Source organism: Stenella coeruleoalba (assembly GCF_951394435.1).
Source record: "Stenella coeruleoalba genome assembly, chromosome: 3".
Classification (NCBI taxonomy): domain Eukaryota; kingdom Metazoa; phylum Chordata; class Mammalia; order Artiodactyla; family Delphinidae; genus Stenella; species Stenella coeruleoalba.
The window spans coordinates 42,215,766-42,229,456 of NC_137148.1; the positions used below are offsets into that span (position 1 = coordinate 42,215,766).

Genomic DNA, 13,691 nt, shown 5'->3' on the forward strand with positions numbered 1-13,691 from the left:
CCTCACTAGAATGACAGCAAATGACTTTTTTAAGGTGTGAAGAGATAAGAACAAAGAGTATGGGAGTGAAATAGCAGTACGAAGACATTATAGTAATTTTCTGCAAAACTGATAAAGATTTGATAACTGACCAGGAGGAACATAAGAAATGACCCTCAAGTGCCTATAGAGGGGCCGTGGTGAAGAGAAGCAAGCTGATTTGTCTTGCAGAAACCCCACAAGGGGTCAGGGCTCAGAGGCACAGGGAAGGTTTAGAATGAGATGAGTTTGGTTTTAAGACTGTCAAGTTCACACACACACACAAACACCCTGTACATACACACATGTGCACATGTCAAAAGAAACCAGATGTTTACTCCCTGAATAAACCAAAAAATGACAGCCTCTTAACTCAAGAGCACCAGCAAAAACAGATAGAGTGAAAATTGTCATAGTGAATTTGGCAGGTCACAGGTCTTTACCTTAGTGCTATTTCCAGAACACCACACATTTCAGGAAGCTTCACTGAAGCTTTCTTCACTCTGAAAGAGGGAAACCAAAACTACTGTGGGAGGAGCTAAGCAAAGAAAGACAATTCAGGAAGAAGAGCAATCCTTCCAAAACTGTATGTGAAATTTTTTCAGAGAAATAAGAGAAAATAGTATATACATGAAGCATGAACAGGATGCTGGAAAGAGAGAAAGAGAGAAGGAAGGAAGGAAGGAAGGAAGGAAGGAAGGAAGGAAGGAAGGAAGGAAGGAAGGAAGGGAGGTAGGAAGGAAGAAAGGAAGGAAGGAAGGGAGGGGGGGAGGGAGGAAGGGAGGAAGGGAGGGAGGGAGGGAGGAAGGGGTATAGGGGAGAGAGAGAGAGAAAGAGAGGCCTGACAGTGTCTAAGAAACTTTAAAATAAAAACTAGGATAGCCAAAATAAAAACTTTAATCTCAAGGCTAGTGGACAGAATGAGGTAACCACCTACAAAGTAGAAGAAAAAGTGAGATGAAAAATAGAATAGAAAAAAATAAGAGAACTAATCCAGAAGGACCAACAATTATGGTCAACATTTCAGAAAGAAAGAAACAAAGGTGAAGAAATTACTAAAGAATATTTCAAGAAACTTTCCAAGAATTAAAAGACATAGGTCTCCAAGACTGAAAAGATCTACCGGTGGGCTTGTCAGTTATAATGAGGTTTTTTTTTTTTTTATTCTGCACGAAGCTTTATCATCATGAAATTTTAAAACACTAATAAGAGATTTTTCTATGTGCATTCAGAGAGAAAAAGCAGGTGGCATACAAAGGACAGGAAGTCACAACATCATATAACTTCTCAGCAGCAACAGTGGATGCCAGAAAGCAATAAAGCAATACCTTTATTCACAAAATTCTGAGTGAAACTAGAATCTGTAGCCAGCCAAACTATGAATCAAGTGTAAAAGTAGAGTAAGCACACTTTCAGACCAGCAAACCCAGAAGGAGCACAACATGGCTGCCTGGAAATAGCGGATCTAACATCAGAGAAGAGAAGTCCCAGAATCACAACTGTGGGACTGGCCAAGAGAGCAGCGTGTTCAGCAGGCTCTGGGTAGGAGGCCACCAAGGAAAACAAGAACTGACGTGGGTGGGTACGTGGAAAATGTTATTGATGGCTGTGGAACAAAACATGGGAGCATTTAGGGAAAACAGTCATAATTTCACAGGTATCTAATAAATGAAAATATAAAGCAACTTTTTAAGTCTAGGAAAAAAAGGTTATACTAGAAAAGAGGCATAGTTATAGTACACTATTTGGCTTGACAGGAAATAATAGTTTTATAGTAATATGATGTAAATGTTAAATACTAATTTTACTCTTTAAAAGTGTAATATAAATAGACTGAGGGAGGTGAATGAAACAGGAGGAGAGCTAAGTTCTTACTATGCTAGAAAGTTGTGATAAAGTCTAAAATTGTAAAAAAAAAAAAAGCAGTTTACAAACATTATTTAGAACATAGATGTAAATAGCAGGGGGTATAGCTGGAAGAGCTAAGGGTGGTTGCCTCTGGGAAATAGGAAGTGTTGGTAGGGATGGTTAAGACAGAGGATCACGAGAATTATCTACATTTTACAATTATGTTGAGTTTGTTCTAATAAATATAAAAATAAAATATTTTAAGATAAGGAAGAAATGAAGGAGGCAGGGAGAGAGGAGGGTAGGAAAGAAGAACAAACAGAAAATCTTTGGTCCATACCTTTCCAAATGCATTGGGATTGCTCGCAGAGCTGCATTTTCTCATTAATCTGCTGAGCCACTTTCTGGGTCGATAATAGCTGGTTTAAGCATTTCTGAAAACAGACACAAAGAGATTACTTATTCAGAAACATATGTGTACATCTCAGATGTGTTGCATGGTATAGAATTAAAGCTGCTAATTCACTACAAAGTTCAAAGTCTACACATTACCGAAACCAAAACTAGAATAATTGCCATTATTTATTAGCTAACCACTGTGTAATAAACACAGTGCTGAACCTTTTACTGCTATATTATTTCTTATCTCCCCAACAACTCCAGAGGGAGGGTATCACTCAGCTACAATAAAATCCTCTTTTATTCTTCTGGTCTAAAAATCCTTTTAGCCCACAAACCAACCATATGCCAGTGACATCATCAAAGCCTGCAAGAACTGAAATGTCGTATTTCTAGTACTCTCTGAAATTAAAAGACCTCCTCAAAACAATAAAGTTGAGGGCTTCCCTGGTGGTGCAGTGGTTGAGAGTCCGCCTGCCGATGCAGGGGGACACGGGTTCGTGCCCCGGTCCGGGAAGATCCCACGTGCCGCAGAGCAGCTGGGCCCGTTAGCCATGGCCGCTGAGCCTGCGCGTCCGGAGCCTGTGCTCCACAACGGGAGAGACCACAACAGTGAGAGGCCCGCGTACCGAAAAAAAAAAACAATAAAGTTGAGTATTAGTAAGAATGCTTTCCCCGAGAAAGATTTATTTCAAAGGGTGCCTCTCAGCATCCAACCCAGAGATGGTCTCTCAGTCTGTTACTGAGATTTTCTCTGGACCTCAATTTTCCTCATCTGTAATATGTTGGGATTAAACTTATTATCTTAAAGGTCCTTTTCCACTAACACCTTTACCCATGAGAACTGGGACTATCAAGTCAGAGACAGCTTAAGTAAATTGCCTAAATTTCCATGAGCACAAAACTCTGATTGCTATCTCTCTGGGCCAGTATAAAAAGAGCACTCCTGATGTTCTTACTTCCAGCTCCAATCAAAAACAGATGGGCAAATTAGTAAAAAGGGAAAGAAAAGTACTTATTCTAGAAATACAATAGTAAAGAGTTAAAACAGAGAAGATTCTCTTTTATCTCTTTCACAACAATACATTTAATCACTGGATCACCATAATTCAGACAGAAGTCTCTCTGCTGAGCATCATTTTGATATTTTGGGTTTCTTCCCAGATATTGTATCACATAATAGGCACTGCCAGTCAATGAATCATGGGTTTTTAGATATTCAAAGTAAAACAATTAATTATAAAGCAGGGCTTCACAACTTCAGAACTATTGGCAGGTAATGCATTATTGTGGTCTACTAGATACCTATCCCTGGTTGTGATAATCAAAAATGTCTTCAGGGCTTCCCTGGTGGCGCAGTGGTTAAGAGTCCGCCTGCTGATGCAGGGGACACAGGTTCGTGCCCCGGTCCGGGAAGATCTCACGTGCCGCAGAGCGGCTGGGCCCGTGAGCCATGGCCGCTGAGCCTGCGCGTCCGGAGCCTGTGCTCCGCAACGGGAGAGGCCACAACAGTGAGAGGCCCACGTACCACAAAAAAAAAAAGATGTTCTCAGACTTTGCCAAATGTCCCCTGGGGAGTAAAGTAGCCCTCGTTTGAGAAGCAGTGGTATAAAATAACATTCCTACAATGACCTGATGGTCAATAGCTCAATGTAACTCTTCACAGATTCACTTCTTCAGAATCCCATAGTTACCTCAAAGCTGACCAAGGCATTGCCCAGACAGTGTGCTTCTGCTCAGTATACCCGGGGATACTCTTCCCTAGGTGAGATCCACTTATTATTGGGTTGGCCAAGAAGTTCATTCGGGTTTTCCTGTAAGATCTTATGGAAAAACCCAAACGAACTTTTGGGCCAACCCAATACTTTAATGAGCAACTTGGCATAGAGCCGACTGGATATGAGAATTCTGAAATCTCTAGAGTTAGGCAGGTCTCATTGCAGAAACACCCCCCAGGTGATCTCTAAGGACCACATGAAGACACACGTTTACTGTCAAGGTAAAAGACCTCACTTTATATCTGCACCGTTCTTGCTGATGTTTGACTTCCAATTAGTCGTGACAACAAATGCTCTACATAAAGTAGTAAAAAGGCTTCCATTATTCCCTGCCCAGGTTCTTCAGTGATGCTGGGATGATGTTCTTGCTGGATAACAATTGCTATAACAATAGTAACTTGCCAACACCATCGTGACCCCACAGACAGAGCCACCAACTTTGCTGCCACGAGTTACCAGACAGCACAAGGGGAAGGAAAAGGGAAGTTGTGATGGCCAGGGCAGTAAAAACTCCAAACAGCACTAGAGGGTGGAAAGGACAGGTGTGTTAATAGCCGGGCCTGGGCATGAGCTCAACAGCACCCATAGTTATCTCAATAGAACCCCTTGGCCATCCACCCACCCCAAACCCTTACCCAACAATAAGCACCCAGCAAAAGACCTGCTCTAATAACATTTGTTTCCAACTGCATATGAGTTCAAATAATTAAAATTTACATTCACAATATTTTATTGTTCCTCCAGCAAGATATATATGCCAAACACAGGAAGCACACACTCAATGAGTAGTAGCTTTGCCTAAATTGAGAATCTATGACATTCCTAGTTCAAAGTTTTCTAAATGAAACATTGATTTCTTCAGAGGCTCTTCATGCGATTTGATAAACCTAAAAACATGCTACTGATATTTAATGTGCACAAAGGATTTAGGGCAGACTCCTATGATCTTAAAACCATAATAAATAAGATACTTAAAAGAATTAAATTAACTTAGTAGAGAAACTAAAAAACAACAAAGACATAAGGGAAATATTTAAAAGACCATCTTATAGACGAAGAGTCAAACTGATCCTGAGACACCCCAAAGGGCAGACCAAGTCACCACATACTTTCCAAATAGTTGGGAAATGATCGTACAAGAGACCTTTGGGCTGAGAGGAAACATACCATAGTACGTATAATTTTATTCTATTTTTAGTCTTTACCTTGTTGATGGTTAGTCTCATTTTCACTTTTTTGACTGATGCTAATTAAACACTTTTTTGTGTATTTGCCAGGTATTCTATTTCTTTTTGGAAATGCCTCTTTTCATGTCCTTCACAGACTCATTTTTTTCTATTAGGAACCCATCATTTTCTTACTGATTTGTCATAGCAGCTAAGCCAGCTCTTACCTCACATTTGGGACTCAGTTGTTTGAGCTTCTCAAGATGTGGGATCTTCAGTTTTCCCTCTTTACCTACCTGGCCTTTTGAGGCAACAGTTTTCCTCTTGCCTCCGTCCAGTGCATGGGGTGCCTTGCAAAAATGGAGAGCAGAGCTATTTGTTTCAAAACTTCCTTTGTTGGGGGTCTTCAGTGGCTCTTTGTAGGATCCTGCCAGAAGAAAATTTAGCTTTGAATTTGGTTTTTAAAACAATATAATCTTTTAAACCTTTGGTTGGAGGTCAGCCCTTGGCATGTACCATAGAACAGAATGTGAAGATACAGGTCCTGGTCTCTGCAAAATCCTGGGTGGGATGGGGTGGAGAGGGCAGCACAGGGCCTATGCAGAGCACTGGGTTCATAAGTGAACGCTGGGTAAGAAAGTGCCTCAATGGCTTCCAAAACCGGGAGGAAATGCTAAGATTAAAGACCTGACCCCAACAGCAGCAGCAGCAGAAATGCTTTATGTCTGCCTGGAAAGGACACATTTGCAGATTTGAAGAATGGATACAAACAGTTCAATAGTTTAAAATGATGGAGCGAAGCATACCTGGTTTGCCCAGGCTGTGATCATCCTGCCAGGAAAACACTATGGGATGCTTGCTTTCCAATCATTGACGTTCACTACATGATCATAAGCAAATCACTTTGCCTCTCCCTCTTCCTATTGCACAAAGATGTAAAGCTAGTTTGAGATGACTTTAGTAAAATACTTCCTAAGTTACAGTCATGGAAGAGTCAACGTTATTTACATTGTTACTGTCCATTTCTATTCTCTTCTCACAACTGAGAAAGCCCTTTACCATACTTAACTGCACTGAAAACTTTGACAAGTCATCTTCTAAAGCTAAATATCTGCTATATCACTTGTTCATCAGCGGAACCAAGGGACCACTAGATTAAGTAACTTGGCCTTTTGCGATATGACAATCCCTTCTTCATTTGGACAAATGTGTGCTAGATAAACTGTCACTAATGTTCCTAGAGCCCAACACCTCAATTTCTGGGCTATCCAAAGTCTAAGAGGAAGGAGGAATCCAAAATCTAATTTCAAGGAGGAAAGAGGGATGAAAACATGAAATGTTCTGCAAAGTTTTATTTTTTTTAAAGGCTTTTTTATTTTAATGTATTTTATTTATTTATTTATTTTTGGATGTGCTGGGTCTTCGTTGCTGCGTGCGGGCTTTCTCTAGTTGTGGCAAGGGGGGGTTACTCTTCGTTGCGGTGCACGGATTTCTCATTGCAGTGGCTTCCCTTGCTGTGGAGCACGGGCTCTAGGCGCACGGGCTTCAGTAGTTGCAGCACACAGGCTCAGTACTTGTGGCTTGCGGGCTCAGTAGTTGTGGAGCACAGGCTTAGTTGCCCCGCAGCATGTGGGATCTTCCCGGACCAGGGATTGAACCCGTGTCCCCTGCATTGGCAGGAGGATTCTCAACCACTGTGCCACCAGGGAAGCCCCTTCTGCAAAGTTTTACATCTTACTCTTTGTCTTGCAAAATTATGCATCCTTGTTTTGTCCGATTTGTAGACAAGTAAAGAGGAGAAGAAGCTGTCTCTCTGAACCTCAAATGAGAAATAAAACGTTACAGTTGGATGCTAGTACTGACAATCACCCCAGTTATCAACAAAGAGGTCAGGTCCACCAGCCTAAGGAATCCAGGACCTCTCAGGTTTTGTTCACAGAGCATGACTGCAAATGAACCTCTCTGCAAACATCCCTTTTAGGATGGGAGGGTCTTCAGTGTTCACCCTTCTGGAACAAAAAGAAAGAAACCCCACCAGCAAAACATTGAGAAACCAATGTTTCTGATTAATATGCAGTATTAACTTAATAGAAAATGAAATATACTTTCTTGTAAAATTATTTTGACTGATAATCTCTCTTAGAATTCTGAATTTCTCATGCAATGCTTTATTTGAAAATAATTAATTAATTAAGGAACTATGAAGGAAAAGGGAGCCTTAATTTTAGCCAGAAATTCCTTGATACAATTAGCATTAAAATCACCCCTCAATTAAAACATCTTTCAGAAGATAGCCATAAGAATGACCGTTCTTACAACCCTTTATCTCCTACTGTTTCAATCAGCTATTTTCTGTGTTGATACTTACTATTACAGGAAAATTTCATTGGTTTAAAAATGATTTGAGGCCTTTCTCACCTCTGAGATGGCCCACACTCTGTCTGTGGAGTGTGTTTCTCTCTAAATAAATCCACTTCTTACCTATCAAAAAAAAAAATGATTTGAGCTCCCTTTCCATCTGCAGGACTATGGTGCCTCACTGTGTCTAATGTCATTGAGAAAAGAGTAGCAGTAAGTTACCATTTGTCTTAAACATGCTGATAAGACAATGAATTACATTGCCTAGGATTTTAAAAAGGAAGAACAGAAATTAAATCACTAAGTGTCAAGTTTTGCTTCTGAAGGATGGGAATAAAAAAGGTTGTGCTGCAACAGGGAAGACATATGGGAACATATGTTTATGTATGACTGATTCACTTTGTTATAAAGCAGAAACTAACACACCATTGTAAAGCAATTATACCCCAATAAAGATGTTAAAAAAAAAAAAAAAAAAAGGTTGTGCTCCTATTGGTGGGAATGTAAATTCATGCAGTCACTATGGAAAACAGTATGGAGGTTCCTCAGAAACATAAAAATAGAACTATCAGCAATGATCCAGCAATTCCACTTCTGGGTACTTATCCAAAGGAAATGAAAATAGGATCTTGAAGAGATATCCACAGTAGCCAAGATATGGAAACAACCTAAGTGTTCATCAACGGATGGACAAAGAAGATGGGGTACATAAACATACAATGAAATATTATTCAGCCATGAGAAAGAAGGAAATCCTGCCATTTTCAACAACATGGATAGACCCTGAAGGCATTATGCTAAGTGAAATAGTCAGACAGAGAAAGACAAATACTGTATGATATCACTTATACCTGGAGTCTAAAAAAGCCGTACTCAGAGAAAGAGAGAGTAGAATGGTGGTTGCCAGGGGCTAGCGGGTGGGGAAAATGGGGAGGTATCAGTCAAAGGGCACAAATTTCCCATTAGAAAATGAATAAACTCTGGGGATCTAATGTATAACATGATGATTATTGTTAACAATACTGTATTATACACTTGAAAACTGTTAAGAGAATAGATCTTAAATGTTCTCACCACAAAAAAAATGGTAATTATGTGACGTGATGGCAATGTTAACTAACTCTATTGTGGTAATCACTTTGCAATACATAAGTGCATTGTGTCATCATGTCATACACCTTAAACCCACACAGTATTATATGTCAATTATTTCTCAACTGGGACTTCCCTGGTGGTCCAGTGGGTGAGACTCAGCACTCCCAATGCAGTGGGCCCGGGTTTGATCCCTGGTCCGGGAACTAGATCCTGCATGCATGCCACAACTAAGAGTCCACATGCCACAACCCATGCCACAACAAAGACCCAGCACAGCCAAAATAAATAAATCTCAATAAAGCTGGGAACATTTTTTTTTAAGTTGTGCTAATGAGACATATTTTAGAAGGAGAGCTTGTGTTTCAAAGCTTTGACAGGTTAATCCTGGATCCCTGCCCACCAGATCACAGCTTTGCTGCCCATTCCCCATCTCTGTCCCAGGCAGGCATTAGACTGTCCCACTCTCATCTTTCCTTCTCTTTGCTTCCCTCTTCCCTCTTTCCCTCTCTTCTTGTTTCCCTCCACTCCCCTCATCTCTTCTCTTCTTTCTTCTTCTTATTCCTCCTCTCTCTCTCTCTGTCTCCTCTGTACTCTCCATCTCTCTCCTCTTCCTTCCTTTTCTTTCTCTTCCACTCATCCTCTCCTGTTTTCATCTTTTTCTTCTATTTCATACCTAATTATTTCATTACTAATACATCTTTTTCCTGACTGTTGTAGACAAGGAATCTTCAAAATTGAAGAGTCATCAAAAACTCTATACTTTACAAAACATAAGAGAAACATATTTGTGTGTATACATATGTATACATACACATATTTATACATACTTAAAGTCTTTACAAAAGCAATAATCTACCAATGCAAATCTCAGAGACACACTTAAAATACAACATACTTTCTTCTGGTTTTGTTTCAGGCCTCCCCTTCCCCCTGCCCCTGGAAATTTCTTATTCAAAGGGAGAAAAAGAGAAAAGCAGCTGACTAAATGTGACATCAGATATTTCTGTAAGACAAAGATTCTCTCAGGAATACATCTTTTTTTTAAGATTTCAAAACTGGCCTGTGGCATTTTTATTACCTCACCTGGAATCAAGGTCTCTTTCTCAGGAGTTATCTTCAGCGCAGTTTCTGGGAGGTCAGCGGTTGAATGCTCTCCCCCAAAGGAATGGGCTGCCACATCCCTGGTTTGGCTTTGCCGCCATCTTGTGGTAATTGGGCTACTGGCAACAGGAACTTCAGCCGATAGCCTCTTCGCAAAGTTGCTCTTGAAGTTAGAGTATGTTGGATTAACTGCATCAAATACCTATTTAACAACAAACAGGTACATGATTTATAGTAGCCTCAATGATACAAAAGTTAAAATTCCTTAAAAGAGAATTATAAACAACTCACCTAGTACATTTTATATATGTATGTATATATATAACACACTTAGAGCCTCTGCTCAAGGGTCTGAAGACATTCCAAAGCAGTTTCAGGAGTAATTATGTTTATGCTTATTACTATTACATACAAATATAAAATATGAAGTTGAATAACACTATATACTGATCATAGAAGATGTTAATATAAAATCATAAAATTTCATAAAAGCATAAAATATCATAAAGTCTGTAAATAAATAGCAATTTTCTAGTCCAATCCCATTTTTCAGATGGGAAAACTGAGGCCTAACTTGCTCAACTTCTGTCCATCCCCTCTGAGAAACACCAAGAGTTTGGTATTTACAGATCCTTTAGTGGTGAGCCATGCCATGTAGTTATGTGAAATTAAAATGCAAATGACAAACAGAAAATGAATTATTTTTTAACAAAATGACAGGCATGTTAGGTTAATATCTTTGTATAAAGGGCTCTTATAGAAATTTAGACAAGTTTATCATCCCAAGAGAAAAGTGAGCATGGGACATAAAAAGACAATACATTAAAGAGATATATAAATGCCCCAAATATATTCAAGCTCATTAATAATCAAAAATGCAAATTTAAAACAATATTGAGATGTTAGCAATGATTTTTTAAATGACAATTCCCAATGTTGAAGGTTCTAGAAACAAACACTGGCATACAGTGCTGGTGGAATGTCAATTAGTATCTGGAAAGGACAATTTGGCAATGTGTGTCAAAAGCCCTCAAATATGTGCCTAACCTGTACTGACCCAGCAATGTCATCTCTAAGAATTTAAGGAAGAAATCAAAGATTCCAGCAACTATTGATTGCATACCACATACAAACCCATATGTTAATGGCTTTATGCACATTCATATTTAATCCTCTGAAACACTTGGTGAAGCAGGTCTGTTATTTATTCCCATTTTACCAATGAAGAAACTGAGATTTAGAAGTTAAGTGAATTGCCTAAGACCACACTAGGAGTAAACGGAGATGCTATACCCTAAACTCATCTGTCTGACTCCACAGTCCATGCTTTCAACTGAGAACGTGAGGGTGTGTACTGAAGTATATATGTAAGGGCAAAAAGATGAGAGGGACTCAGTGTTTACCAGTGGAGAATTGACTAGGTAAACTATGTGGCATCCATAAAAGGGAATACTCTGCAGCCATTAGAAATTAGGGAAATGAAATCAAAACCACAATGAAGCACCACTTCATACCCACTAAGAAGGCTATAGTCAATCAGTCGACCTATCTATAACAACTATTGGTGAGGATGTGGAGAAATCAGAACCTCTGTACATTGCTTATGAGAATGCAAAATGGTGCAGCTGCTGTGGAAAAAGTTTGGCAGTTCCTCAAAAATTTAAACCTCGGGCTTCCCTGGTGGCGCAGTGGTTGAGAGTCTGCCTGCCGATGCAGGGGACACGGGTTCGTGCCCCGGTCCGGGAGGATCCCACGTGCCGCAGAGCAGCTGGGCCCGTGAGCCATGGCCGCTGAGCCTGCGCGTGCGGAGCCTGTGCTCCGCAACGGGAGAGGCCACAACAGTGAGAGGCCTGCGTACCGCAAAAAAAAAAAAAAAAAATTTAAACCTCGAATTACCATATGACCAGCAATTCAACTCTTAGGTATATACCCCAAAGAAATGAAAACAGGCACTCAACTACAGGTACACAGATGTTCACAGCAGCATTATTTATAATAGCCAGAGGTGGAAATGGATAAACAAATTGAGGGGGAATGTATGTGTGCAATGGAGTATATATATGCCTGTATAACAATGTGTATATGAATATTACTCAGCTATAAAAAGGAATGAAGTACTAATAAAATGCTATAATGTGGATAAACCTTGAAAATATTATGAAAAGTGAAAGAAGCAGACACAAAAGAAGTCACATATTGTATGATTCCATGTATATGAAATATCCAGAATAGGTAACTCCATAGAGGCAGAACACAGATCAGTAGTTTCCATGGATTGGGGGAAGGAGGAAATGGGGAGAAACTGCCTAATGGGTACGGAGTCTTTTTTTTTTTTTTTTTGAGTCTTCTTTTGGGATGATGAAAATATTTTGGAATGAGATAGAGGTGGTGGTTGTACAACACTGTGAATGTACTAAAGGCCATTGAATTTTTCACTTGAAAATGTTTAATTTTATGTTTAATTTCATGTTTTTTAATTTTTATGATTTCACCTCAATTTAAAAATCTTTAAAGATAGGATTAAATTCAATAAAACACAAAAATGCTTATACTATACTACCAAGTGAAAAATGGACACCATAAAAGAGTATTCCAATGTGGTCTTACTTCCTATCTATAAATGAAAGATAGGAAGGAAATATGCCAGAACATTAAGGCAGTGAATATTGGTTTTGTTTGGGTTTTTTAGTAAGTGTGTGTAAGGTGATCACCTGGTGGCCTGCAGCCACTCCAGCTGGTGGGTGGAGATCTCTCCCCTACTGCTACTCTGTTTTCCTCCAGAAACTGCACCAAAAAGGGCACCTTCTCCAGAAAAAGAGAAGTCAGGAGCCCGAGGCCTTTGCTGTTGTGAACAGTGTTGTTTGGGGTCAATTTTTTTGCCTTTCGATTGTTCTACCCTTGTTCTTGTTTTTGAGTAGGAACAGGAAAAGCTGAAAAGCGGGAAAGATAGAGCCCTGGAAACGTAAATCTGGCGTCTCATCCTCAGAAGCCCAGACAAGGGAGCAGCAGGGAAGGAGCTGGCAGAAGTGGGCCTGGAGGGAGAAATGTGGCCCACTCAGACTTTCATCTCCTACTTCTTGGTTTCTCTCAGACAAGGAAACCACAGATCCAGCTCAAAGACTGGAGAGACTCAGCCCCAGTCAGAAGGAGACTGGGTGGTGGGAATCTCTCTCTGATCAGAATGCTCGTGTTTCAGCAAGAAAGATAGTCAGAGGGGTACGTTGTCCCATGTTTTAACAGAAGTTATAAATTGAGACTTTTCCTATCAATTTCCCTACTTTTCAAAGTTTTCAAGTGATTCAAAAATTTTAAAACGCGTGGGATTAAGCAAAGCATGTCTGTGGGCCCCATTCAGGCTGTGGGCTGGGCTAGGTCTGCAACCTCTGCAAACACCAGCGAAGCAGCCCTCACCCTTCTAGGCAGCAAGAAAGGGAGCAGCCACCATATTTGAAGATATATTTAACTTGCAACAAACATGATACTCTTGATCAAGGTTTTCCTGGAGTCCCAAATTTAAATATACATTTAAAAACAAAATAATCCTGAGTTTAAAAGAGGGAAAATAAAGAATTTGATGTGTCAGCTAAGAAAAATGATTTAAAAATTTCACACTGAACTGACAATGAGCCATGTTTCTCTGGCTTGTCCACTGTCACTCTCTCCATACGGTTTCCCCACCTGGGATGCTCTTCAGCAGTTCTCTAGCCCACCCTCATGGCTGGGGTCAGCCACCAACTCCTTCAGGAAAGTGTCTCTGACATTCCTTTCCTCCGCATTCTAAACTGGGTTGGGCAGCCTGTGGTGGGCTATATAATTGTGATGGTTAATATTATGCATCAACTTGATTGAGCTAAGAGATGCCCAGATAGCTCATAAAATGTAATTTCTGGATGTGTCTGTGAGGGTGTTTCTGGAAGCATTTGATTCA

The 13,691-nt window shown here is 40.0% G+C and overlaps 1 protein-coding gene across 3 annotated transcripts in view; it reads right to left on the reverse strand.

Moving 5' to 3' along the window:
* The window catches only part of CDC20B (cell division cycle 20B), a gene marked incomplete at both ends in the record, with an annotated part of 62,572 nt that overhangs the window by 27,538 nt on the left and 21,343 nt on the right, over nt 1-13,691 (reverse strand). For all 3 annotated transcript variants that reach the window (XM_079916774.1, XM_079916773.1, XM_079916772.1), the window contains 3 exons: nt 2,207-2,300; nt 5,506-5,636; nt 9,746-9,965. In XM_079916774.1, the coding sequence (XP_079772900.1) occupies nt 2,207-2,300; nt 5,506-5,636; nt 9,746-9,965 (445 nt within the window). The remainder of the gene's footprint in view (nt 1-2,206; nt 2,301-5,505; nt 5,637-9,745; nt 9,966-13,691) is intronic.